The 26,909-nt window shown below is 45.9% G+C and overlaps 2 protein-coding genes across 7 annotated transcripts in view; one reads left to right on the top strand and one right to left on the bottom strand.

Moving 5' to 3' along the window:
• The window catches only part of LOC138754022 (chromaffin granule amine transporter-like), a 54,239-nt gene extending 49,722 nt beyond the window's left edge, over positions 1–4,517 (bottom strand). For 5 of the 6 annotated variants that reach the window (XM_069917741.1, XM_069917745.1, XM_069917742.1 and 2 more), the window contains exon 1: positions 4,020–4,516. The gene's annotated coding sequence lies outside the window, so the exon portion shown is untranslated. Of the gene's footprint in view, positions 1–4,019 lie in introns of all 6 variants that reach the window. The other variant, XM_069917746.1, reaches the window with a different exon arrangement.
• The window catches only part of LOC138754023 (V-type proton ATPase subunit B, brain isoform-like), a 111,016-nt gene that overhangs the window by 65,985 nt on the left and 18,122 nt on the right, over positions 1–26,909 (top strand). The window contains exons 3-9 of the mRNA XM_069917747.1: positions 12,213–12,534; positions 17,611–17,666; positions 18,209–18,307; positions 21,147–21,240; positions 24,506–24,583; positions 25,117–25,256; positions 25,499–25,600. Of these exons, the coding sequence (XP_069773848.1) occupies positions 12,213–12,534; positions 17,611–17,666; positions 18,209–18,307; positions 21,147–21,240; positions 24,506–24,583; positions 25,117–25,256; positions 25,499–25,600 (891 nt within the window). The remainder of the gene's footprint in view (positions 1–12,212; positions 12,535–17,610; positions 17,667–18,208; positions 18,308–21,146; positions 21,241–24,505; positions 24,584–25,116; positions 25,257–25,498; positions 25,601–26,909) is intronic.

The following is a 26,909-nucleotide window of genomic DNA, read 5'->3' as shown; positions in this document are numbered from 1 at the left end:
TGGTCAAGAAGCAAACAAAAAATCTGGCTTTTCCAAAATAAAATCAAAAATGCTGGAAATTCTCAGAAGGTCAGGCAAAGGCCAAGCAATGTTTGTGGGAAGAGATTCCGGGTCTGTGGTGGTGATTCTTGATAGAAGATAAAAGGAGGAGTGAGGGCATAGTAATATCCACTGAGTCAAACTAATATGTCAACGTCATTTTAGAAAAATGTAAAATAACAATTTGGACTGTATTCATTGATGTATAGAAGAATGAAAGGGGATCTCATAGAAAATTTTGAATGCTAAAAGGATTGGACAGAGCAGATGTGAATAGGATGTTTCCCTTGGTGGATGAATCCAGGACACAGTCTTAGAATTAGAAAATACCCATTTAAAACAGAGATGAGGAGAAATTTCTTTAGCTAGAGGGTCGTGGATTTGTGGAATTCATTGCCATATACAGCTGTGGAGGCCCGATCATTGGGGAGTTTAGGGAGGAGATTGATAGGTATCTAATTAGTCAGCATATCAAGGGATATGGGGAAAAGGCCAGAATTTGGAAATAATTGTGAGAACGTTTTAGTTCAGGTTAGAGTTACGGAGCAGACTCGATGGGCCAAATGGCCTGCTTCTGTTCCTTTACTTTATCTTGTGAATAATGTAACTCTTCATCTCCACAGTCAAGAGTTCATTGATAAAAATATTCAAAAAAAAAGAGTTCATTGATACACAGTTTCAAATCCTGAGTGAAAAGATGCTTGAAAGTAAATCAAGCACACAAAATGAGTTTAAACCAACTCTTATATTCATTTTTTTGTGAATATTCATGTCATTGGAAAGGCTATTTATTGTCCTTTTCTAATTACATGGGACACCATAAATCGTAGAAGCAGACCGAGACCATTCAGCCCATCGAGTCTTGCCCGCCATTCGAAACATTTTTTTCCTTTCAACCCCATTCTCCAGCCTTCTCCTCACAACTGTGGACACCCTTACTGATCAACAACCCTTCAACTCTGCTTCAAATCTACCCAATAACTTGGCCTCCACAGCCATCAGTGGCAACGAATTCCACTGGTTCACCACCCTCTCCATTCTATAGGAATGTCCTTTTAATCTGGTCCTAGACTCTCCCACTACTGGAAACATCTTCTACACATCCACTCTATCTACCTCCTTCAGTATTCAATGTTGAGCTCCCCACTCACCCTTCTACACTCAGTCCCAGAGCTCCTCATACATTAACCCTTTCATCCCCAGGACTGAGAAGGTGACATCCGGCCACTTGAACACCACCAGTCCTGTTGAACATACTGCTATAAGAATGAGGTCCTAAGGCTAAAGGGGTGAAAAACAGAAAATCCAGAGATAGAATATTCCATTTCTTGTGTTGAAAATTCAATAAGGTTAAAGCTGATTGTGACGAGCAGCTACTTCATATTTGGCAAAGACAGTAAAAGACTAATAACCATTAGGTAAGGGACATGGGCCTGATTAATGAATCGTAAGAAATATCTTAAGAAACATTCTTGTATAGTAAAGTCTGTTCAGATATTCTGGAAAGCTGGAAATGTGTCCATAGGAATATGAAACTTGTGAGCCATGTGGCAGACCCCCTTGTGATGGCTGGTGGCAGTGCTACTGGTCGTAACAGAGTTCTCATGCTTTGCAAAGCAACAATAAATTATGGAGAAATTTGAAACCATATTTGCATTCGTTTATCAAGTAATCTCAGGTCATTTCAGCAGCTAGACCACACTTGGAGTATTTCTTTCAGTTCTGGTCACCTCATTACAGGATGGATTTAGAGGAGATTTACCCAAGATGTTGCTTGGATCGGAGAATGTGTCTCATGAAGCAAGGTTGACAGAGCTAGGGCTTTTCTCTTTGGAGTGAAGAAGGATGAGAGGAGACTTAATAGACATAGAGAAAGTTATGGAGGTTAGATAGGATGAACAGTCTGAATCTTTTTTCCTGGGGTGAAAGAGGTAAACACCAGAAGACATCTGTTTAAAGTGAATGGAGGAAGTTTACAGGAGATGTCAGGAGTAACTTTATTACACAGAGAGTGTTGGGTGCCTGGAATGCTTTGCTGGGGATGGTGGTGGAGGCTGGTACAATTGGGACTTACAAAAGATTTTTAGACAAGTACATGGATTTAAGAAAAATAGACGTTTATGCAGGTGAGGTAAGGAAGGGTTGGATTGTTGTGGAATAGGTTTACAAAGGTCAGCGCAACATTGTGGGCCAAAGGGCCTGTATTGTGCTGTAATGTTCCCATACAGCTATGGTGTGGCGACAATGAAGATCTTTAAAAGGTTCAGAGAATCAGATTCTCTTGTTCTGTGTAAAACCTCACATAAGCTGTGGAACTGATGAGTTGAATTATCAGAAGAATGGGGTAAAATGAAGAGTAGGAACCAGTGGAAATAAAAGGGTGAAATATTAGAAAACACAGAGCATACTTGCCAAGGAAGAGAGGATTTTCAGAGTAGACTATGGTCACCTGTTTGTAGAGGCCATTACAGCCTACAACAGCGAACACTATAGATGGCTGTGATGTTGATTACCCGATGAGCTGAGCACCTTCTATGCGCGCTTTGAGAAGGAGGACCCAACAGTGCCTACGAGAATCCCTGCAAAGGCTGAGGACCCTGCGATATCTGTCTCTGAAAATCATTCAAGAGGGCGAACTCTCACAAGGCCCTGACAGTGTACCTGGCAGGGTACTAAAAATTTATGCCAATCAACTAGCTGGAGTGTTTGCGGACATTTCAATCTCTCACTGCTGCAGTCAGAGGTTTCCATCTGCTTCAAAAGGGCATCAATCAACCTGGTGCCCAAGAAGAGTAGTGTGAGCTGCCTCAAAGACTTTCGCCCAGTCACACTAACATCTACTGTGATGAAATGCTTTGAGAGGCTGGTCATGGCCAGAATTAACATGACCTTAAGCAAATATCTGGACCCACTGCAATTCACCTATTGTCACAATTGCTCCGCAGCAGATGCAATATCGCTGGCTCTCCACTCTGGATCACCTCGAAAACAGAAATTCATATATACAGCTGCTCTTCATAGACTACAGAGGAGATTCGGTATGTCACCAAAGGCTCTTGAAAACTTCTGCAGGTGTACCATGGAGAACATTCTGGTTGGTTGCATCACTGACTGGATGGAGGCACCAACTCTCAGGACAAGAAAGAACTCCAGAGGGTTCCTGACTCGGCCAGTGACTTCACTCCTTCGAGGACATCTACAAGAGGTGGTGTCTTAAGAAAGCGGCCTCTACCCTCAAGGACCCCCACCACCCAGGCAATGCCCTCTTCACTCTGCTACCATTGGGGAAAAATATACAGGGGAGTCTGAAGATGCACACTCAGTGGCACAAGGACAGCTTCTTCCCCTCTGTGATCTGATTCCTGAATGATCAATGAACCACAGACACTGCCTTAGTTTGACCTTTTGGGCACTATTTTGTTTTATTTATTGTTGTAAGGTGGTTTATATGAATGTTTGCACTGTGACGCTGCCACAAATCAACAAATTTCGTGACATGTTCATGACAGTAAATTCTGATTCTGATTCTGAGTTGCAATCTGAAATAGAAGCTTTATATCACAGGATATTATGAGCTATTGATGTGTTGGCTGGTTATGCCTCTCCTGGTTTCTAAAATAAGAGCTATTTGTTTTCTATTCTTCCTCCAAAGCCTGTCTAATTCTTCTTTTGAATTACATAAACATATATATACTTTTAAAAAAATAACCTGCTTCCACCACTCATTCAAAAATGGTAACAATTCATTTTGATGAAATGTGCATGTTAACCTGTCAAGGATCAAAACTCTGCATCTCCTCTGAGTGATTCCAACTCCCCCAGTTTCTTCCTGGCTTTAAATATTCCATCATTTATGCCTAACCCCATCTATACTGTGCACATTGTAAATATAAAGCTAACTATTGAATCATATCTGTATTGAAGACATTTCACTTGTGAACATTTAAGGAGAAATCATCATTTAATTGCCCTACACTTACCTCCTCGACAAGATCCTAGGAAGTGCTTCCAAGGATTGCAGAACTCTCTCAGCCCCAGTTGATGATGTGCGGCAGAACTCTCTATATCCAAGTGGATGCTCTGTGGCAGAACTCTATCCCAGTTGATGGTGTGTGGCAGAGCCCTCTCCACCCAGTCGATGGTCTGTGTCAGAACTCTCTCTATCTCTGTGGATGGTCTGTGTCAGAACTCTCTCGATCCCAGTGGATGCTCTATGGCAGAACTCTATCCCAGTTGATGGTGTGTGGCAGAACTCTCTCCGTCTCAGGGGATGGTCTGTGGCAGAACGCTCTCTGCTCAGTTGATGGTCTGTGGCAGAACCCTCCCTGTCCAGTTGATGGTCTGTGGCAGAACCCTCCCCACCTAGTCGATGGTCTGAGGCAGAATCCTCTTCACCTAGACGATGGTCTGTGGCAGAACTCTCTTCACCTCGTCAATGCTCTGTGCTGTTTCAGCTGCAGGTGGGTAAGAAGCATTTTGTATGTGTAGATAAAGGGATCCAAACAAACAAATGAAAAGTCAACTCTTACCTGCGTCATCACAAAGGAAATGAGCTTCCTCTCGACTGATGCAATTAGTTTGCTCAACAAGATAATCTACATTCAAACGTATTTACCTTATGATTTCAGATCTTCCCAGTGGCGTCACTAGGTTTGGTGTCACTCAGTGCGGTAACTCATGGTGTCATCCACCCAACCCCAACCCCCGTGGACCTCTTCCCGTACCAGACCATTCAGAATCCTTAGTAATGTTTTCTGTACAAATGTAACTGGTAAATTGTAATTCCCATATATCACTGAATGTAGGCAATAGTAATGATATAAACAACTAGCAAAATGAAAATTACCCCTTTAAATTACAATATCATATGCACAGCCTAAATGTATTTACATTTACATAGTTTCGTGGGGTTAAAGTAAAAATTTGGTGAGAAAACAACAGGATTTGAAGTAAAAATGTTTAAGAACTATATCAAAATTATGTTGATTTTAACTTTAAACTTTATTGTTACATTAGATATATGAATACTAACAACAAAATTGTTTTGTAAAATCTTTCTACTTTGAATTACAACATTATTAGTAACTGAGCAGAAGCCTTTAAAAAAATTTCTCCTTCTTTTCCTTTAATTTCCTTTACGACATTATTCCCAAAAAAGTTATTGATCTAGGTTCACAAATACTAATGACCACAATATTGTAGCTAAAACACCAGAACATTTGATAAAAACAATGACTATAAAAATACCAGCAGCAACGAATGCAACACTCTCCACCCAGTCGATGGTGTGTGGCAGAACCTTCTCTGTCCGAGTGGATGGTCTGTGGCAGAATTCTGTCCATCCCAGTGGATGGTCTGTGGCAGAACCCTCTTCACCTAGTTGATCTATGGTAGAACCCTCTTCACCCAGCCAATGGTCTGTGGCAGAATTCTCTCCATCCCAGTGGATGGTCTGTGGCAGAACCCTCATCACCTAGTTGATCTATGGTAGAACCCTCTTCACCCAGTCAATGGTCTGTGGCAGAATTCTCTCCATCCCAGTGGATGGTCTGTGGCAGAACCCTCTTCACCTAGTTGATAGTCTGTGGCAGAACCCTCTTCACCCAGTCAATGGTCTGTGGCAGAACTCTCTCCTTCCTAATGGATGGTCTGTGGTAGAACTCTCTCCTAATGGATGGTCTGTGGTAGAACTCTCTCCTTCCCAGTGTATGGTCTATGGTAGAACCTTCTTCACCCAGTCATGTTTGTAGCACGTGCAGGCAAAACCATGTGATTCAAAGCATCATTGTCATTGGGTAATAAGGTCAGCTCTGACCAGAGTGCATTAGAAGGTTCAAAAAGTAAAATAGTGCAGAGTTTTAGTCTTGTAGGTATATTAATACATGCAAGTGTGGCTTACAAGAAATAATTTTGTTGTTATAACTAACTATAGGGATTTTAAAAAATAAAAAAATAAAATATTTCTTGTGAAACTGCACAAATTTTTTTATAGACAGTCATTTTGGTATCATCCCCTCCGATGGTATCACCCGGTGTGATCCGCATCCCACTAGTGATGCCAGTTGAAGAAAAGGGTCCAAACCAGAGTATACTCAATAAATTTATACTTCTCCTGTTAATCCACTTGTATTAAATGTGATTGATGGAAAATATTGTTAATTATACAGCTAAGTTTGTGTGATGGTAATTAATTTTTCCCCAAAAAAGATTTTATTCACAATACATTATTTACTAAAAAGAAATCTGTTCAAAGTCTCTTCACACCCTTGATGTCATGTCCATACATTCCCATCACTGTACATTGTTAAATACACTCTCTATTTACACCATTGCCATCACTGTGGCAGGCACCTTGTCGTTAATCACCCTCTGTGTTTGTTGTTTGAGGGGCTTCCTCTTGGTCTCAGCCCCTCAATGCCTGGTGATGTTGGATTCTAGACTGTGGTCCTTCCCCACTGCGTAGGTTGCGCCAAGCCTCAGTGTGTACTCCTGCAACCTGGAATGTGCCAGTCAGCAGCATTCCCTCACCGACATCTCTGTGTGTTGGAAGACCAATTGGTTTCGGGCAGACAAAAGTGGGCCTTTCACTGAGTTGATGGTCTTCCAGCACTTCTGTATGTTGGTCTCTGCCTGCATCCCTGGGAGCAGTCTGTAGATCAGAGAGTCATCTGTCACGCTACTGCTGGGGATGAACCGTGACAAGGATCCCTGCATCCTTCTCCACACACTCTTAGCGAATCTGCATGTAGCAAAGAGGGAGGTGACTGTTTTACTTCACTGTAGTTTCTACGAGGCTCTAAAGGCTGTGTACGGCCCCTCACCCCAAGTCCAAAGCCCGCTGCGCAGCTCAGACGGCAAAGTCCTCCTCAGCGACAAGATCTCCATCCTCAACTGATGGTCAGAACACTTCCAATCTCTTTTCAGTGCCAACCGCTCAGTCCAAGATTCCGCCCTGCTCCAGCTCCCTCAACAGCCCCTAAGGCTAGAGCTGGATGAGGTCCTCACCCTGGATGAGACATATAAGGCAATCGAACAACTGAAAAGTGGCAAAGCAGCAGGTATGGATGGAATCCCCCCAGAGGTCTGGAAGGCTGGCGGCAAAACTCTGCATGCCAAACTGCATGAGTTTTTCAAGCTTTGTTGGGACCAAGGAAAACTGCTTCAGGACCTTCGTGATGCCACCATCATCACCCTGTACAAAAACAAAGGCAAGAAATCAGACTGCTCAAACTACAGGGGAATCACGCTGCTCTCCATTGCAGGCAAAATCTTTGCTAGGATTCTACTAAATAGAATAATACCTAGTGTCGCCGAGAATATTCTCCCAGAATCACAGTGCGGCTTTCGCGCAAACAGAAGAACTACTGACATGGTCTTTGCCCTCAGACAGCTCCAAGAAAAGTGCAGAGAACAAAACAAAGGACTCTACATCACCTTTGTTGACCTCACCAAAGCCTTCGACACCGTGAGCAGGAATGGGCTTTGGCAAATACTAGAGCGCATCATGTTCCTCAACATGATTATCCAACTGCACGAAAACCAACAAAGTCGGGTCAGATACAGCAATGAGCTCTCTGAACCCTTCTCCATTAACAATGGCGTGAAGCAAGGCTGTGTTCTCGCACCAACCTTCTTTTCAATCTTCTTCAGCATGAAGCTGAACCAAGCCATGAAAGACCCCAACAATGAAGACGCTGTTTACATCCGGTACCGCACGGATGGCAGTCTCTTCAATCTGAGGCGCCTGCAAGCTCACACCAAGACACAAGAGAAACTTGTCTGTGAACTACTCTTTGCAGACGATGCCGCTTTAGTTGCCCATTCAGAGCCAGCTCTTCAGCGCTTGACGTCCTGCTTTGCGGAAACTGCCAAAATGTTTGGCCTGGAAGTCAGCCTGAAGAAAACTGAGGTCCTCCATCAGCCAGCTCCCCACCATGACTACCAGCCCCCCCACATCTCCATCGGGCACACAAAACTCAAAACGGTCAACCAGTTTACCTATCTCGGCTGCACCATTTCATCAGATGCAAGGATCGACAATGAGATAGACAACAGACTCGCCAAGGCAAATAGCGCCTTTGGAAGACTACACAAAAGAGTCTGGAAAAACAACCAACTGAAAAACCTCACAAAGATAAGCGTATACAGAGCCGTTGTCATACCCACACTCCTGTTCAGCTCCGAATCATGGGTCCTCTACCGGCATCACCTACGGCTCCTAGAACGCTTCCACCAGCGTTGTCTCCGCTCCATCCTCAACATCCATTGGAGCGCTTTCATCCCTACTGTCGAAGTACTCGAGATGGCAGAGGTCGACAGCATCGAGTCCATGCTGCTGAAGATCCAGCTGCGCTGGGTGGGTCACGTCTCCAGAATGGAGGACCATCGCCTTCCCAAGATCGTGTTATATGGCGAGCTCTCCACTGGCCACCGTGACAGAGGTGCACCAAAGAAAAGGTACAAGGACTGCCTAAAGAAATCTCTTGGTGCCTGCCACATTGACCACCGCCAGTGGGCTGATATCGCCTCAAACCGTGCATCTTGGCGCCTCACAGTTTGGCGGGCAGCAACCTCCTTTGAAGAAGACCGCAGAGCCCACCTCACTGACAAAAGGCAAAGGAGGAAAAACCCAACACCCAACCCCAACCAACCAATTTTCCCCTGCAGCCGCTGCAACCATGTCTGCCTGTCCCGCATTGGACTTGTCAGCCACAAACGAGCCTGCAGCTGACGTGGACTTTTACCCCCTCCATAAATCTTCGTCCGCGAAGCCAAGCCAAAGAAGAAGTCATCTTGGGGACAATATACATTGTGGGTGATATTCCTATTGTACAAAAAAATCATTTAAAAATGGCAGCATAGTTAGTGATGATTTTGTGGTCAATTTGTAACCAATGATATGGGTCTCCAATTCCTAATATCCTCTTTCTCTTCTGTGAAGATAAGGGTGACAATGGCTTTCCTCATGGAGTTTGACATGCTGTCTGTCAGGAACTTAGTTGTACACTTCCAGCAGGTCTGGGCTCATAGAGCAATGTACAGTTCATCCATCACTTCTGGGAGTCTTACTTGACCTGAAGGAGCAATGGAGTCATTAGCTCACCCAGGGTAATTGGCTGGTTCAGACACTCCTACTTGCTGTCATCTTGCTGGAGCGGAGCATCACGGTACTTCAGATCCACTATGAGGAGACCATCCCTAAGCACCTCCTTAATTTCAGTTATTACAAAGTTGCCTCCCTGCAGCAAGATACCCAGACTGGAAGTGGGATAATCACTCCACCACACCCTGCCCCCCACCCCCGACCATACACACAGCCCATAGGGTCACCATTGCAGCTATCTCTGATAGTTCCTGAAGTGAGGAAGCCCACATTTTGGTATAAATGTTACAATCTACTTTGACCTTGTCCAGGTATTGCATGACATTTACATATCATGCAGTGTGTTTGACACTGTACACATTAAGTATTGCTGTGGCTTCTGCACTGCTCCCAGTCTCATGGAGCTGGGGGGTTGGGGGGGGGGGGGAAATGGTGTCTGCATTACTCTGATCTCCCAGAGCTGGGGGGCAATGGCCTCTGTATTTCTGGCAGAGGAAAGATTTGCACAGCATAAGATTAGAAATTAGAGGGAACATTGGTGGTGATATTGGCCATTTCACCACTTATTGCCTGTATATAGGTGGCTACACATTTAGGGCAGACCCTGTAGAGGTGACCTGCTTCCCTACACAAGTTGCATCAATTGATCTCTGCACAGTCCTTGCAAATCTTGCACATGGCTGCACTGCAGTTCCAGCACACCCTGGGCTGTCCAGCATAGACCAGGTACTCATGGCGAACACTGAAGTGGGGTGGATGATGGCACCTTTGCTGTCCTCTCTCAGCTTTACCTTCACTTGGCATTTGCTGGCCCATATTCCAAACATGTCTTTGATGCCAATGCCGGTCCCTGTACCCTGACATAATGGCCCAGGAAGGTGAGCACATCCACAACTGGCACATGTGGGTTGAACATGTGCACCATTATCATTCAATCCTTCTCGTAATGAAGGTAATGAGTGGCAATGCTTGAATAGTGGAGCCACGTTCCCTGGAAGTCCTGGTGCATCTTCTGCCATCTCATCAAGGTCTTGAAGGTCACATCAAAGTAATTGTTATCTGCCACACCCTGAAGGCAGTAGATGTCCTTCACCTCAGCAGTCCATCAGGACCTTCCTGACGATGATGTCCTTCACTGTCACCTTGACAGTGTTCTGGATTCTTTGTACTCCTGAGAAGTTTGTCGCCACAGCCATCCTTGTGAGACTGGGCTTACTGCTGTAAAGGCTTTAAATTGGTCCCCCAATCAGCATGGATCCATCCCTGCATCAGCAGGCCAGCTCACACCAGACCATCTCTTCCACTACCATTGACCTCTCAGTTGTCTACCTCTTCTTTCCTCTTCCTTCCTGATGTTCCAGTTTCTCACAGATCCACTTGTTCAGCTCAGAGTGGATGATCTACACTCAATCTTAGCCAATTAATACCCATGGAAAAAGTGGAATTTTTATCATTAAAATAAAGCTCTGTCCTCCAGAATACTACCACCAATTCACAGACCATCTTTAACATCAGATAAAAAACAAATTATAACTGTGCACAGAGTATTTTCAAATATTTGTAGCTGGAGAAAGATCACAATGTTTATCCAGACCTCTTGGTTACTGATAGTTTCACTCTCCAACCAGATGGTATTTCCATTGACTTCTCCAATTTCAGTTAAACATCTCCCTGAGTATCTCTCTTTCTCCATCACTCTGTGTCCCTTTCTCCAGCTCCCCACCCCCTTCCCTCTCCATTCAAAGAGCTACCTTCTCCCACCGTCATCTCATCTTTGTTTCTCTTCTACCCACCCACCTGTATCCACCTACAGAGCCCTCCATAATGTTGAGGGAAAAGACATCTTTTAACTTTTATTTGCCCCTGTGCTCCAAAGTTTTACATTTGTATTAAATAATTCACATGTGATTAAATTGCACATTCCATATTTTTTTTGTTATTTGTATACATTTTGGTTTGACTATGTAGAAATTAGAGCACTTCTTATACAGCTTTTAATAGAAGCCCCTTGCTTGCTTTTTGCTCATGCTTTGAGGAAGAGCTTAGGCTCGAAATGTCAGTGAAATACTTTTACCTCCTAAGGACACCACAAGGCCAGCTGAGTTCCTTCACATTTCTGCATTTTCACTACAATCACAGTGTCTGCAGACTTTCATATTTCATTGGGTACAGGTAACTATAGTTACTGCTGCCAACTAATGGTTAATTTATTGCTTTCAGGGGTGAACCTTGAAGAAGGCCTCAGGACTAAAATGTCAGTAATATATCTTTACCTCCTATGGATGCTGTGAGACCGGCTGAGTTCCTCCAGCATCTCTGAGTGTTTATTGCCTTTAAGCACTGGGTCCAGAAACATTGAAAAAGCAAATGTTTGACTGTTATATTAAATGAAAACATTTTATTTTGTGGAATTGCCATTATTGCTGTTTATCTTTTTCATTTTCACTTACTTCAAAAATTGGTTCAGAAGCGATTGCCTTTCTGATATCATGTGTTCAGTGATGGATAGATTTCTTCAAATAATGGAATTGAGGGATTAGAGTAAAATGGTAATTGAGGGAGAGGATTGCCTAAAATGTTGAATGGCCTAGCAGATTGAAGGGACTGATTGGCCTAATCCTGCTCCTATTACATACCCAATTACAGCACCAGCTACGAGGGTTCAAATCCCATACTGTCTGTAAGGAATTTGAACATTTATCCCCTTGTCCATGTGGGTTTCCTCTGGATGCTCTGGTTTTCTCCCACCCTTAAAAACGTTCGAAAGTTGTAGGCCATCTAGTGCATTTGGACGGGCTTGTGAGCCGGAAGAGCCTGTGACCATGCTGTATATTAAAATTTCAATTTCTATACTTTTATTTACCTTTATGTGATCCTTGAATAAATTAAAACCTCATGAACGTCCTGTAAATCCACTCAAAAGGGTTGGGAACTATTACTTTAAAACATAAAATGTTGTATCATATTTAAAACTAATTGTAGGTAAAAGGCAACTTTGTGTAATATTACATGCTCTGTACTATTACATGATAATAAAGGAATCTTGAATTTTGAATGAACTTGATCTCAGGCAGGAGCAAGAAGGTCAGAGCTCATTTCAGCACCAGGGATAGCAGATCGTACATGTGCACCAGCGGTTCCACGCCCCAGCCGCATTGTGCGTCTGCGCACTCGGTTTTGCTGGCAGGCGTGGGTGCGCGTCAGGACTGAGGCCGGACGAGGAGCGCATGCGCAGGGCGCACGTCAATTCGGCGAGGACAAAATGGCGGTGAAAGCTTCAGGGAGGATGGTGAACGGAGCCATGGGCGATGTCACGGCTCGAGGGTGGACGTCGGCTTCGCGGGAACTTTGCCAGGCCGTCAGCAGAGACTACATGTCACAGCCACGGCTCAGTGAGTTGCTGTGTGCAGGGGCGTGGTGGTGAGGGGGACCCTTCAGTGAAGAAGGGGGGGAACCCTTCAGTGAAGGAGGGGGGGGAACCCTTCAGTGAAGGAGGGGGGGGGGACCCTTCAGTGAAGGAGGGGGGGAACCCTTCAGTGAAGGAGGGGGGGGAACCCTTCAGTGAAGGAGGGGGGGGAGGAACCCTTCAGTGAAGGAGGGGGGAGGAACCCTTCAGTGAAGGAGGGGGGAGGAACCCTTCCCTTCAGTGAAGGAGGGGGGAGGAACCCTTCCCTTCAGTGAAGGAGGGGGGAGGAACCCTTCAGTGAAGGAGGGGGGGGAACCCTTCAGTGAAGGAGGGGGGGAACCCTTCAGTGAAGGAGGTGGGGGGGAACCCTTCAGTGAAGGAGGTGGGGGGGAACCCTTCAGTGAAGGAGGTGGGGGGGAACCCTTCAGTGAAGGAGGTGGGGGGGAACCCTTCAGTGAAGGAGGTGGGGGGGAACCCTTCAGTGAAGGAGGTGGGGGGGAACCCTTCAGTGAAGGAGGTGGGGGGGAACCCTTCAGTGAAGGAGGTGGGGGGGAACCCTTCAGTGAAGGAGGTGGGGGGGAACCCTTCAGTGAAGGAGGTGGGGGGGAACCCTTCAGTGAAGGAGGTGGGGGGGAACCCTTCAGTGAAGGAGGTGGGGGGGAACCCTTCAGTGAAGGAGGTGGGGGGGAACCCTTCAGTGAAGGAGGTGGGGGGGAACCCTTCAGTGAAGGAGGTGGGGGGGAACCCTTCAGTGAAGGAGGGGGGGAACCCTTCAGTGAAGGAGGGGGGAGGAACCCTTCAGTGAAGGAGGGGGGAGGAACCCTTCCCTTCAGTGAAGGAGGGGGGAGGAACCCTTCCCTTCAGTGAAGGAGGGGGGAGGAACCCTTCCCTTCAGTGAAGGAGGGGGGGGAACCCTTCAGTGAAGGAGGGGGGGAACCCTTCAGTGAAGGAGGTGGGGGGGAACCCTTCAGTGAAGGAGGTGGGGGGGAACCCTTCAGTGAAGGAGGTGGGGGGGAACCCTTCAGTGAAGGAGGTGGGGGGGAACCCTTCAGTGAAGGAGGTGGGGGGGAACCCTTCAGTGAAGGAGGTGGGGGGGAACCCTTCAGTGAAGGAGGTGGGGGGGAACCCTTCAGTGAAGGAGGTGGGGGGGAACCCTTCAGTGAAGGAGGTGGGGGGGAACCCTTCAGTGAAGGAGGTGGGGGGGAACCCTTCAGTGAAGGAGGTGGGGGGGAACCCTTCAGTGAAGGAGGTGGGGGGGAACCCTTCAGTGAAGGAGGTGGGGGGGAACCCTTCAGTGAAGGAGGTGGGGGGGAACCCTTCAGTGAAGGAGGTGGGGGGGAACCCTTCAGTGAAGGAGGTGGGGGGGAACCCTTCAGTGAAGGAGGTGGGGGGGAACCCTTCAGTGAAGGAGGTGGGGGGGAACCCTTCAGTGAAGGAGGTGGGGGGGAACCCTTCAGTGAAGGAGGTGGGGGGGAACCCTTCAGTGAAGGAGGTGGGGGGGAACCCTTCAGTGAAGGAGGTGGGGGGGAACCCTTCAGTGAAGGAGGTGGGGGGGAACCCTTCAGTGAAGGAGGTGGGGGGGAACCCTTCAGTGAAGGAGGTGGGGGGGAACCCTTCAGTGAAGGAGGTGGGGGGGAACCCTTCAGTGAAGGAGGTGGGGGGGAACCCTTCAGTGAAGGAGGTGGGGGGGAACCCTTCAGTGAAGGAGGTGGGGGGGAACCCTTCAGTGAAGGAGGTGGGGGGGAACCCTTCAGTGAAGGAGGTGGGGGGGAACCCTTCAGTGAAGGAGGTGGGGGGGAACCCTTCAGTGAAGGAGGTGGGGGGGAACCCTTCAGTGAAGGAGGTGGGGGGGAACCCTTCAGTGAAGGAGGTGGGGGGGAACCCTTCAGTGAAGGAGGTGGGGGGGAACCCTTCAGTGAAGGAGGTGGGGGGGAACCCTTCAGTGAAGGAGGTGGGGGGGAACCCTTCAGTGAAGGAGGTGGGGGGGAACCCTTCAGTGAAGGAGGTGGGGGGGAACCCTTCAGTGAAGGAGGTGGGGGGGAACCCTTCAGTGAAGGAGGTGGGGGGGAACCCTTCAGTGAAGGAGGTGGGGGGGAACCCTTCAGTGAAGGAGGTGGGGGGGAACCCTTCAGTGAAGGAGGTGGGGGGGAACCCTTCAGTGAAGGAGGTGGGGGGGAACCCTTCAGTGAAGGAGGTGGGGGGGAACCCTTCAGTGAAGGAGGTGGGGGGGAACCCTTCAGTGAAGGAGGTGGGGGGGAACCCTTCAGTGAAGGAGGTGGGGGGGAACCCTTCAGTGAAGGAGGTGGGGGGGAACCCTTCAGTGAAGGAGGTGGGGGGGAACCCTTCAGTGAAGGAGGTGGGGGGGAACCCTTCAGTGAAGGAGGTGGGGGGGAACCCTTCAGTGAAGGAGGTGGGGGGGAACCCTTCAGTGAAGGAGGTGGGGGGGAACCCTTCAGTGAAGGAGGTGGGGGGGAACCCTTCAGTGAAGGAGGTGGGGGGGAACCCTTCAGTGAAGGAGGTGGGGGGGAACCCTTCAGTGAAGGAGGTGGGGGGGAACCCTTCAGTGAAGGAGGTGGGGGGGAACCCTTCAGTGAAGGAGGTGGGGGGGAACCCTTCAGTGAAGGAGGTGGGGGGGAACCCTTCAGTGAAGGAGGTGGGGGGGAACCCTTCAGTGAAGGAGGTGGGGGGGAACCCTTCAGTGAAGGAGGTGGGGGGGAACCCTTCAGTGAAGGAGGTGGGGGGGAACCCTTCAGTGAAGGAGGTGGGGGGGAACCCTTCAGTGAAGGAGGTGGGGGGGAACCCTTCAGTGAAGGAGGTGGGGGGGAACCCTTCAGTGAAGGAGGTGGGGGGGAACCCTTCAGTGAAGGAGGTGGGGGGGAACCCTTCAGTGAAGGAGGTGGGGGGGAACCCTTCAGTGAAGGAGGTGGGGGGGAACCCTTCAGTGAAGGAGGTGGGGGGGAACCCTTCAGTGAAGGAGGTGGGGGGGAACCCTTCAGTGAAGGAGGTGGGGGGGAACCCTTCAGTGAAGGAGGTGGGGGGGAACCCTTCAGTGAAGGAGGTGGGGGGGAACCCTTCAGTGAAGGAGGTGGGGGGGAACCCTTCAGTGAAGGAGGTGGGGGGGAACCCTTCAGTGAAGGAGGTGGGGGGGAACCCTTCAGTGAAGGAGGTGGGGGGGAACCCTTCAGTGAAGGAGGTGGGGGGGAACCCTTCAGTGAAGGAGGTGGGGGGGAACCCTTCAGTGAAGGAGGTGGGGGGGAACCCTTCAGTGAAGGAGGTGGGGGGGAACCCTTCAGTGAAGGAGGTGGGGGGGAACCCTTCAGTGAAGGAGGTGGGGGGGAACCCTTCAGTGAAGGAGGTGGGGGGGAACCCTTCAGTGAAGGAGGTGGGGGGGAACCCTTCAGTGAAGGAGGTGGGGGGGAACCCTTCAGTGAAGGAGGTGGGGGGGAACCCTTCAGTGAAGGAGGTGGGGGGGAACCCTTCAGTGAAGGAGGTGGGGGGGAACCCTTCAGTGAAGGAGGTGGGGGGGAACCCTTCAGTGAAGGAGGTGGGGGGGAACCCTTCAGTGAAGGAGGTGGGGGGGAACCCTTCAGTGAAGGAGGTGGGGGGGAACCCTTCAGTGAAGGAGGTGGGGGGGAACCCTTCAGTGAAGGAGGTGGGGGGGAACCCTTCAGTGAAGGAGGTGGGGGGGAACCCTTCAGTGAAGGAGGTGGGGGGGAACCCTTCAGTGAAGGAGGTGGGGGGGAACCCTTCAGTGAAGGAGGTGGGGGGGAACCCTTCAGTGAAGGAGGTGGGGGGGAACCCTTCAGTGAAGGAGGTGGGGGGGAACCCTTCAGTGAAGGAGGTGGGGGGGAACCCTTCAGTGAAGGAGGTGGGGGGGAACCCTTCAGTGAAGGAGGTGGGGGGGAACCCTTCAGTGAAGGAGGTGGGGGGGAACCCTTCAGTGAAGGAGGTGGGGGGGAACCCTTCAGTGAAGGAGGTGGGGGGGAACCCTTCAGTGAAGGAGGTGGGGGGGAACCCTTCAGTGAAGGAGGTGGGGGGGAACCCTTCAGTGAAGGAGGTGGGGGGGAACCCTTCAGTGAAGGAGGTGGGGGGGAACCCTTCAGTGAAGGAGGTGGGGGGGAACCCTTCAGTGAAGGAGGTGGGGGGGAACCCTTCAGTGAAGGAGGTGGGTGCAGGGGAATCCACTGCATCCTTCTTGGATGGCGTTCCATAATTAAATGGGCATGATGAGTCCCATAACTCAAGCTGTGGGGAAAGGGGGCATGAAAATCACCCAGGTGTGATGCATCTTGCACTCGCTGTAGTTCCATCAGTGTGTAATCACCCACTCCCTGCAGTCAAAGAAACCTAACCTGGTGCAGGTTAGGCACCATCCATGGTAAAGTTAATAGATTTAACCTTTTTTAAGAAGCTATCTTTTTTGTATGTTTCTACCAAGTAGTGTTTCAGTGAGATGGTCAAGCCAGGTTATTTCACAGATAGGTTTTGGAGGGAGTGGGTCTGGATGTCTTTACATGCGAGCATCTTCTTAAAGGCAAAATGTTGGTGCTTGTAAAAGTACTCTTTGATCAAGGACAGTATTTGTCATGAGTTCTGATGACAAATCTTCACATTTTTACCTTTCAATTTAGAGCTTTATTTTCCCCCCAAAGTTCCATCCCAATGTGCTGATTAAATGGAAAATATTTTTGTGTACTACAGAAGTTGTAGTTTGATCACAACTTTATCAAATTGACTTTTATTTAATACAGTCAAAGTGGTATTGGAATGTCGAACCTGTGTGGAGCTTATGGAGTTTGTATTCCTTTCAGTATACAAGTGATCAGTGGGAGTCATTTAGCTTTGTTGAATTGGTGTTTGCATCAACAATGTTCCAAAAATTTCCAGATTTTAAAATCAATCCGGAGCTAGTGTAAGATACCATGCTGCTGTAATCCATGTAAACACTCATTTTAATATTGTGCAAATTGTGGCAAAATTATATAAATATATTTTCCACCTAACTACTAAATTCTGTATCTTGTAAAGTTTAGCAAATTGAATATTTTTGCCTTCTTTGCAGCATACAAGACTGTTTCTGGTGTTAATGGGCCACTCGTAATCTTGGATCAAGTAAAGGTACTGAACTCAATATTCTGTCTACATTATAAAGATGTAGATTAACTGGGGAAGTGAGCCAAAGAATGGCAGCTAGAATACAAGTTGGACAAGTGTGAGGTGTGGTATTTGGTCAGTTGGACTATGTCCTAAACAGTAAATAGCAGGGCCCAGAAGAGTTGTAGAACAGAATACATAGTTCCCTGAGGAAGCAAAGCAAGTGATGAAGAGGGTGTTTGGTATGCATTGTTCAGGGCCCTGCAGTTTCAAGGTCACTCAAGGTCCGGGGGAATATCTTGTTAGGTGCTTTGCCTGAAGACAGCAAGTATTTCCTCCTCTGTGATTTCAGTTATTTTCCTGCTTCCATGCTGTGTGAGTGAGTCGGTGTACTTACCACAGTTGATCTGTAAATGTTGATGAGTATTTGATAACAACTTAATCTAGATAACTTCATTTTTGATCCATTTTAGGTGAATCATAATCATAATGCTGGATGAGGTTATTTAAAATGCCTCTCTGTCAAGCATTGGTGTAAACTTATTTGTAATGTGTTTCTCATCCAGTTTCCAAGGTATGCTGAGATCGTGCATCTGACGCTTCCAGATGGCACCAGGCGCAGTGGGCAGGTTCTGGAAGTCAGTGGCTCAAGAGCAGTGGTACAGGTAAGACGGCTTATTCAATTTCTGTAGAACTGGTTTAAAAGATGGCTTGCTTCCTCAAATCCTATTAGATGTCAATGTAACACTGAATATGCACACTGGTTGTTCAGAATTTGAAATGAATTCATGTTTTGACGCAGGAAATGAAAATTCTGGATTGGGTATTGTGTAATGAACCAGAGTTGATAAGGGAGTTGAAGATCAGGGAACCCTTAGGAGGCAGTGATCATATGATAGAATTCACCCTGCAGTTTGAGAGGGAGAAACTAAACTCAGATGTGTCAGTATACCAGTAGAATAAAGGGGACTACAGAGATACGAGAGAGGACTGACCAAAGTTGATTGGAAAGGCACACTGTTGGGGAGGACGGCAGACCAGTAATAGGTGGCGTTTCTGTGAGAAATAATAATGTACTGGACAGGTATATTTAAAAAAAAATATATTTGAATGAAAAATGACATGACTGTGGCTGACATAAGAAGTCAAAGCCAAAGTAAAAGGGCACCCAAGGAAGCAAAAATTAGTGGGAAGAGACAGGACTGGAAAGCTTTTAAAAGCCTACAAAAGCCAACTAAGAAGGTCATTAGGAAGGAAAAGATGAACTTTGAAAGGAAGCTAGCAAATAATATCAATAAGGATTCCAAAAACTTTTTAAATATATTAAGAGTAAAATAAAGAGGAGCGATTGAAATATGTTGGAGAAATTATAATAGGAAACAAGGAAATGGCAGAGGAACTGAGTATTTTGCATCATTCTTAACTGTGGAAGACATTAGCAGTATAGTTGACTTTCAGGGGTGTCTGAAAAGAGAGGTGAGTGCAGTCATGATCACCAGAGACAAGTTGCTTTGGAAGCTGAAAGGTTTAAGGGTAGATAAGTCTCCCGGACCAGATGGAATGCACCCTCGGGTTGCAATTTTGGACATTAGTGATGATCTTCCAGAATCAATAGATTCTGGCATGATTTTGGAGGACTGCAAAATTGCAAAAGTCACTCTGCTATTTAAAAAGGGAGGGAAGTAACAGAAAGGAAATTATAGACCCGATAGCCTAACGTCAGTGGTTGGGAAGTTGTTAGCGTCGATTGTCAAGAATGAGCTTATGAAGGACTTGGTGCATTGACAAGATAGCCCAAAGTCAGCATGGTTTCCTTAAGGGAAAATCTTGCCTAACAAACCTCCTGTAATTTTTTAAGGAAACAATTACTAGGCAAGACAAAGGAGGTGCAGTGGCTACTATATATTTGGATTTTCAAAACGCCTTTGACAAGGTGCTGCACATGAGAGCCCATGGAATTTCAGGAAAGCTACTAGTATGGGTAGAACACGGGTTGATCAGCAGGAAATTGGAATAAAGGATCCTACTCTGTTTGGCTACCGGTTACCAGTGGCGTTTCACAGGGGTTGGTGTTTGGGCCACTTTTTTGAGTTGTATATTAATGATTTGGAATGTGGAATAAATGGTTTTGTGGCTAAGTTTACAGATGATACAAAGAGATTTCTAGGGGAAGGTTGTGAGGAGAAATAGAGAGACTTGGATTAGGAGAATGAGCAAAGAAATGGAAAATGAAATACAATGTTAGAAAAGGTACTGTCTTGCACTTTGGTTGACGGAATAAAAGGGCAAAATATTTAGATGGGGAGAAAATTCAAAATTCATGGGTTCAAAGCAACTTGGGAATCCTCATGCAGAAGATTAACCTCCAGGTTGAGTTAATAGTGAAGAAGGTGAATGCAACGCTGGCATTCATTTTAAGAGGAATAGAATATAAGAAAAGGGATGTGATGTTGAGGCTCTATAAGGCACTATTGAGACCGCACTTGGAGTTCAGGGTACAGTTTTGGTTTCTTGATATAAGAAAGGATGTGCTTTCATTGGAGAAGGGTTAAAGGAGGTTCACTAGGATGATTCTGGGAATGAAGGAGTTACATGAGGAGTATTTGACAGCTCTTGGTCTGTATTCATTGGCAATTAGGAGAATGAGGGCTGAGCTTGTCGAAGCATTTGGAATGTGGCAAAGTTGTTTTCCACAGTAGTGGAGTCGACGACAAGTTTGCACATTCAGGATTCAAGGGCTTCCATTTAAAACAGATGTGGAGGAATTTCTTTAGCCAGAGAATGGTGAACCTGTGGAATTTGCTACCACAGGCAGCTATGGAGGCCAAGTCGTTGAATGCATTTAAGGGACCAAAGGTATGGGGAGAAAGCAGAGGACTGAGGCTAGTGGGAGAATGGATCAGCTCATAATGGAATACCGGAACAGACTTGATTGGCCGAATAGTCTACTTCTGCTCCCTATAATTTCATTTTATGGTCTTTTGTTTCAAATTCTAAAGAAGGGGGAAGGGATTAGCTTTTCCCTCCAAATTTGAATGAACAATTTTTGATTTGCAATTTGTTTCCACTGTTGATCTCTAAAGAGTGATTCTTATTGTGTAGTGATGTTTCTCATTCTACCAAGCCTATGTGCTGATGTTGAAGTGGCTGAGATTTTATCTTTCACCATGATTGTATTGAAATCTGTACTTCTGCATTGTACATCTGTAAATTTTTTTCTTTGGAACAGTAAAACCCCCCAGTATTTGACACCTATGGGGTTTGGTAGACAAGTGCATTTCCTGGTTGCTCAAGTTGCTATTGTAATATGATTGGTGAACTAACTACTAGGGGCACCAATTTTAAACGTTCGTATTTTTTAACCTATTTTTTCCAAATTTTTTTTGCTGGTTGCTTGAATTCTGGATAATGGGGATTTTACTGTATAAAATTTCATCCAGTGAGTCAATGAAATATTAGGCAGATCTGTGAAACAGTGCATTCTTCTTCAATCCCATTTAAAAGGTGTTTGAAGGTACATCTGGTATTGATGCAAAAAAAACAAGTTGTGAATTTACTGGAGATATCCTGCGCACCCCAGTGTCTGAAGATATGCTTGGTAAGTGTTATTTTACATAGTCCCAGGTTTGGAATGTCATTAAAATAGAGATTCTCGGCATGACTCTTAATTTAGGTGCTGATCAGATACAATTTATTGTCATATATAAAATAGAACTGTAATATTACACAAAATTGCCTTTAGTTTTCCATAAGGCAAAGATTCGCCATTGGCATTTCTTGGTGCCCCTTAAAGTCAGAGAAAGAGAAGCAAAAGAAAGGCTGCCCAGTGGGACCAAATATCTGTAGATTTGCCTCCAGAGCTTCCACAGCCTCTGCAGTTGCACAGGACTCCAGTTCAGTTCAAACCATCTGTGACCCAAGCTCCATATCCAAACCTTCAACACAATAAGGAAGCCTTTTGTGCCCAAGGCCCTTCAAGAACCCTCCTTGCCCTCAGCATCCTCTTGACTCCTGGTTCTGATACCTGGTTCTCAAGAGCCAGCCTGGTGTGAGTCCTTTGACCTCAAGTCCCCCCCGCAGCCTGGTGTGAGTCCTTTGACCTCAAGTCCCCCCCCACACCCTGGTGTGAGTCCTTTGACCTCAAGTCACCAGCAACCCGCAGCCTGTGTGAGTTCCTCGCCTTTTGTGTGTGTCCTTCAGCCACAGAGTCTCTCGCTGGTCTGCTACTGTGGTCACCATCCCTAGGATTGTCTCCTCTGCTTCTCCTTCCAGAGCCCTTACACCAATTCGCTGCTCCCCCGGAGTCTGCAATCTCCTGAGGCCGCTGCCAAGCACAGGTGCCACCATCTTGGGCCCAGACCCTGTGGTCGCAGAATTTAAAATAAAACACCATTGGCTCCTTTAACAGCCTGTTTAAAGCCTGTATGAGACTGAGCAGTAGGACCCAGTGGGCAAGCACTGTGTCTCTGCTCCCTGCTTCCCCAGGTCCACACCAGAGGCAGAACTGCCATTTCAGCAGTTCCGGGAGTGCCGCCATTTTGGGTTTTGAAGCTGCTATTCTGTCATCAAAGTTGTGTAGGTACAATTGGGGCAAGGTCTATTGGTAATTATGCCACATTTTACTCTCTTTTCATATCAGTATGTATACTGAATTATCTCCATTTCTGTTCAGCCAGTTTGTCTGGACAGGTACTGAAATGAAGTTGGGATCTTCACTGCCAAAACATTTATAAATCTAGTTGCAAGTTTGCTCTTTAAATATCTTTTTCATTTAGTAAGTGAATGGCAACTTCAGCTCCAAAGAAGTTGGAGGATGTCACCAGGCAGAGAATTATTGAGAGAGTAAGTTGTAAACTCAAATTAATCAGGCCCCTTTTATTAAAAAAATACAAAAGTGAAGACACTTTACTGTCGATGTGTGTTTTTATTGGCTCGTAGAAACTTGGTGCCTTTGGTGGAAATGGAGCACTTGTTCACCAGTGGTAGAATCAAATGCTTCATGGTAAAACTCTCTAAAAATCTGACTGGGATAAATAAAAATGGAAGTCTAAACAACTGAACAGACTTGGGAGGAACTTCCGTGTTAATAAGACCATAAGACACAGGAGCAGAAACAGGCCATTCAGCCCAACGAGTCTGCTCTGCCATTTAATTATGAGCTGATCCATTTTTCCACTCAGCCTCTCTGTCTGGCCTTCTCCCCATAGGCTCATCAAGAGCCTATCAATATCTGTCTTAAAATGCACCCAACGACCTGGCTTTCACAACCCCCCTATGGGGACAAATTCCACACCCTCTGCCTGAAGAAATTCCCCTGCATCTCTGTTCTAAGCAGAAGCCCTTCAATCCTGAAGTTGTGTCCTCTTGTCCTAGATTCTCCCATCATGGGAAACAACCTTTCTACATCTTCTCTGTCCACACCTTTTCAACACTCAAAATGTAGCAATGAAATCTCCCCCCCCCCCCCCCACCTCATTCTCCTAAATTCCAACAAGTAAAGGCTGTCAAACTCTCAAAGAGTGCCAGTGTCCATCAGAAAATAAAGGAAATGCACACTCTAGTAAACAGTAGAATGCTGGGAATACTCAACTCGTATTCGGCTTCTGTGCTGAGAAAAATAGATGAACTTGCAGGAATATGTATCATGTGGAGAGTTTTATTTTAATTTGGGCATCCTGTTCGTTGTCTGATGGGCCTGCTTCTGTGCTGCACTGTTCTACCTGCAGGTGAGTTGCTGCGTTCTTTGAAAGGGCCTTGTTTTTTTTAAAAAAAATGTAGACTTTCAGTACGGTAACAGGTCATTTTGGCCCATGAGTCTGTGCCACCAAATTTACACCCAATTAACCTACAACCCCGGTATGTTTTGAACAGTGGGAGAAAACCGAAACCTATGGAGGAAACCCATGCAAACATAGGGAGAACATACATACTCCTTACAGACAGCACAGGATTCAAACCCTGATCCCAATCGCTGGCGCTGTAAAGGGGTTGCGCTAACCACTATGCCAACCCTGCTGCCCTTTCGGTACGATTAAAACAGTGGTTTTCAAATGTTTTCTTTCCACTCGCATAACACCCTTGCTAATCGCAGCATTTATGGCATAGGGATTACTTAAGGTGGAATGTGAGTTTAGAAGGACAGTTTGAAAACCACTGGTCGAGACAGTTACTGAAATGAAGTTGGGATCTTTCCTGCCAAAGATAAGTGATCAGAGAATAAATAATAATACAGGGGTTGTATCTCCTGTAGTTACATGGAAAAGAGGTGGACAGCAGAGAAGGATGAGAGAACTAGATGGTAACATTGCAAAAAGTCCATTCTGAATATGAACGTGAAGGGGAAGATGTGTCTGGTGGTGGCATTTCAATGAAGATCTGTTGAATTTTCCTGCTGGTGAATGAAAGGCAAGAACAAGGAGGAACCTTTCCTTGCTCTAGATGGGAGGCAAGAGATGAGAGACAAAGTTCAGGGCAAGGCTAACCATAGTCGAAGAAGAGCTGTTTTTAAGAGAAAAGGGTGACTTTGATAAAGCACTGGTATGAAGTGTCCTCAACAGATAAGGGCAACTCGTTTTACTTAAACCTTTTGCAGCTAACATGCAGACGTAACGTTTGAATTTAATCTGAAAGTCCAAACTGGCCATTCTTGAATATTTTTGATATCCCTTGCACCTAAACATATTTGATTACATCTAGCGTCATGTGATGCAGTGGGAAATGCTGAAACAAAACTAAACACTAAGGATCAGGCTTCATCCAAATGAGAAAAAGAATAGTTGACTTTCAGAGTGTGTTTCGGTTCAGATTCCAGAATCTTCAGCATCCGTTGTGTCTCCAATTAAAAAATATTGTTTTCATTCCAGGTCGTGTGTTTAATGGATCTGGAAAACCCATAGACAGAGGTCCCACTGTCCTTGCTGAGGATTACTTGGACATTATGGGTATCGGCACATTTCTGTTTTGGATGTTGTACTTGTATCTATTGTGGTGGTATGTTTTTTCTTCTTGTGTCTTTTTCCAATCTTGAAATGGTTTGTGCTTGCAAGCCCTTGTTGGTCAACATTGGCTGGAGATAACACAGCAAGTAAAAACCCATCCCCACTTATACCCTGTCATGCCCCTGAGTGCAGTACACTTTAGTGTGATCATCTCTAATTGACCTAAACTTTAGATGGCATTGGTTCTGTCTGCTTAATCTCTTTTCCCGAACCCTCTGGTTGAGGTTTCTGGTTGCCTGAATTCCAGATAACAGGTTTTACTGTATTATGTTACATTAATAATTTTGGTATATTTATCTACAGTGAAACTCTTGCTTATTACCTGTAGGGAGAAAAATATTATTTTAACTTGTGCCCAAGAATACGCTAAATGAGCCAACAAGAGAGCTTGCCCTGCGTGGTGTCTCGCAAAATCTGCACTCCAGTCTTGTGGCTGATCACATCTAATTATGTTTTGTGCTGTGGCCGTTTCTCAGGTCAGCCCATAAACCCTCAGTGTCGCATCTACCCTGAGGAGATGATTCAGACTGGAATCTCTGCGATTGATGGCATGAACAGCATTGCACGAGGACAGAAGATACCCATCTTTTCAGCAGCTGGTTTACCACACAATGAGGTATGTGATACAATGCTGCATCCTTGCAAATAGTTGTCTAGTGCTTTTGTGGGAGAATCTATTTGTAATTGCTATGTAATGATTACAACATTGTGTTGGCGGTATGGAAATTGCATGGGCAATGAAGGGGATGGGAGTGTAACATTTCCTTTGGCTCATGTTAAAATGATCCCTGGATCATCTCTGTTCTGATGATTGTAGCTTATTTAACACTGGTGTATTCATGATTTGTCCATGAACAGATTGCTGCCCAGATCTGTCGTCAAGCTGGTCTTGTGAGGAAATCCAAAGATGTTATAGATTACAGTGAAGAAAACTTTGCCATTGTGTTTGCTGCAATGGGTGTAAGTATTCACCATGTTATTGCCCTCTGTATCCATTATTTTACAAAAACTGGACTAAAGTGGGAGGAAGTAAGGATGTACAAAATAGTGCCGGGATAATCTGCTGCCTCCATGGGAGGAACAAGTTGCATTGAACACATTCTTGGAATAGAGGAGAAGCAGGAAAATTTAGGGATTTGTTCAATTCAGTTTTAAGAGGCAAGAATGTTAACAATTAAGTTCAAGATCATTATCATACAATTGTAAAGTTGTTGTGACCATCCCTCAAGGTCGAAGATGATGGACTTCATTCCATTGATCTATACGTGGGCTCTCAAAATGGCTCACAGAGGAAAGATGCTTGTGTTTGTTGAACCTGAACTTGACGTTGCTCTCCAAGAAACACGCGATACTTCACAAATCAATCAACTAATTCCATTGGCATGGAAACCACAATGATTGGAGCTGATGGGTTTGTTGCATTCTTCATCCACCTTCACAGCCGTTCAGTTCAAAGTAACTTCAACGGCCTGATCCACAGTGGAGGTCTTCGTTGGATTGTTCCTTGTCAGGGACCTCACCGCCATGGGTGACTCTACCAGGAGCATAGCTCCGGACGGCAGAACTCTCGAGAGCTCAGGATCTCACATGCTTCACCACCACAACAAGGTGACAATCCACGGAAAAGAATTGTAAAGTATAACTGGGTGAAATGGCATTCTTCGGTCCTCGGTGTGTTTAAAAAAAAAATAAAATAAATAAATAAATAAATAGATAGATAGACATATCACCCATATTTACAAGTGATTTACAGTATATTCATAAATAAATGTTGTTAAATAATAGTAGAGTCTTGGAGGGTTTTGTATGAGCAGTTCATCAGATATTTGGCAGTCTCGCTGCCCATGGGAAGAAGCTCTTCTTTTGCCTGGTGGTTCTGGCTTTGATTTCTGTAGCTGGAAGATGCTGCGGTTGGGGTGGGGGGGGTGGTAGTGATAGGAGTCCTTAATGATTTTCCGAGCCCTCTTCAGAATGTGGTCCCAGTAGATCACATTGATGGAGGGGAGTGATCGTTTCTGCTGTTCTAATTGTCCTGTGGATTGACTTCCGATCCAATGATCTACAGCAATTGTATCACACTGTGACGCAGCCAGCCAGAATGCTTTCAATAGAGCTCCTGCAGAAAGTCAACAGGATGGTGCTGGTTGCCTTAGTGTCAAATAGAGTAATTCCCTAATTACTGTATGGTATGCCTTGTAAAATTAAATCAATGGATAATATTATTCCAGAGTTGTCAGCAAAATATTCTGGAATCATACATGCGGAGCTG

Source organism: Narcine bancroftii, chromosome 2 (assembly GCF_036971445.1).
Source record: "Narcine bancroftii isolate sNarBan1 chromosome 2, sNarBan1.hap1, whole genome shotgun sequence".
NCBI classification, from domain to species: Eukaryota; Metazoa; Chordata; class Chondrichthyes; order Torpediniformes; family Narcinidae; genus Narcine; species Narcine bancroftii.
This window is presented reverse-complemented; position numbering and strand designations above follow the sequence as displayed.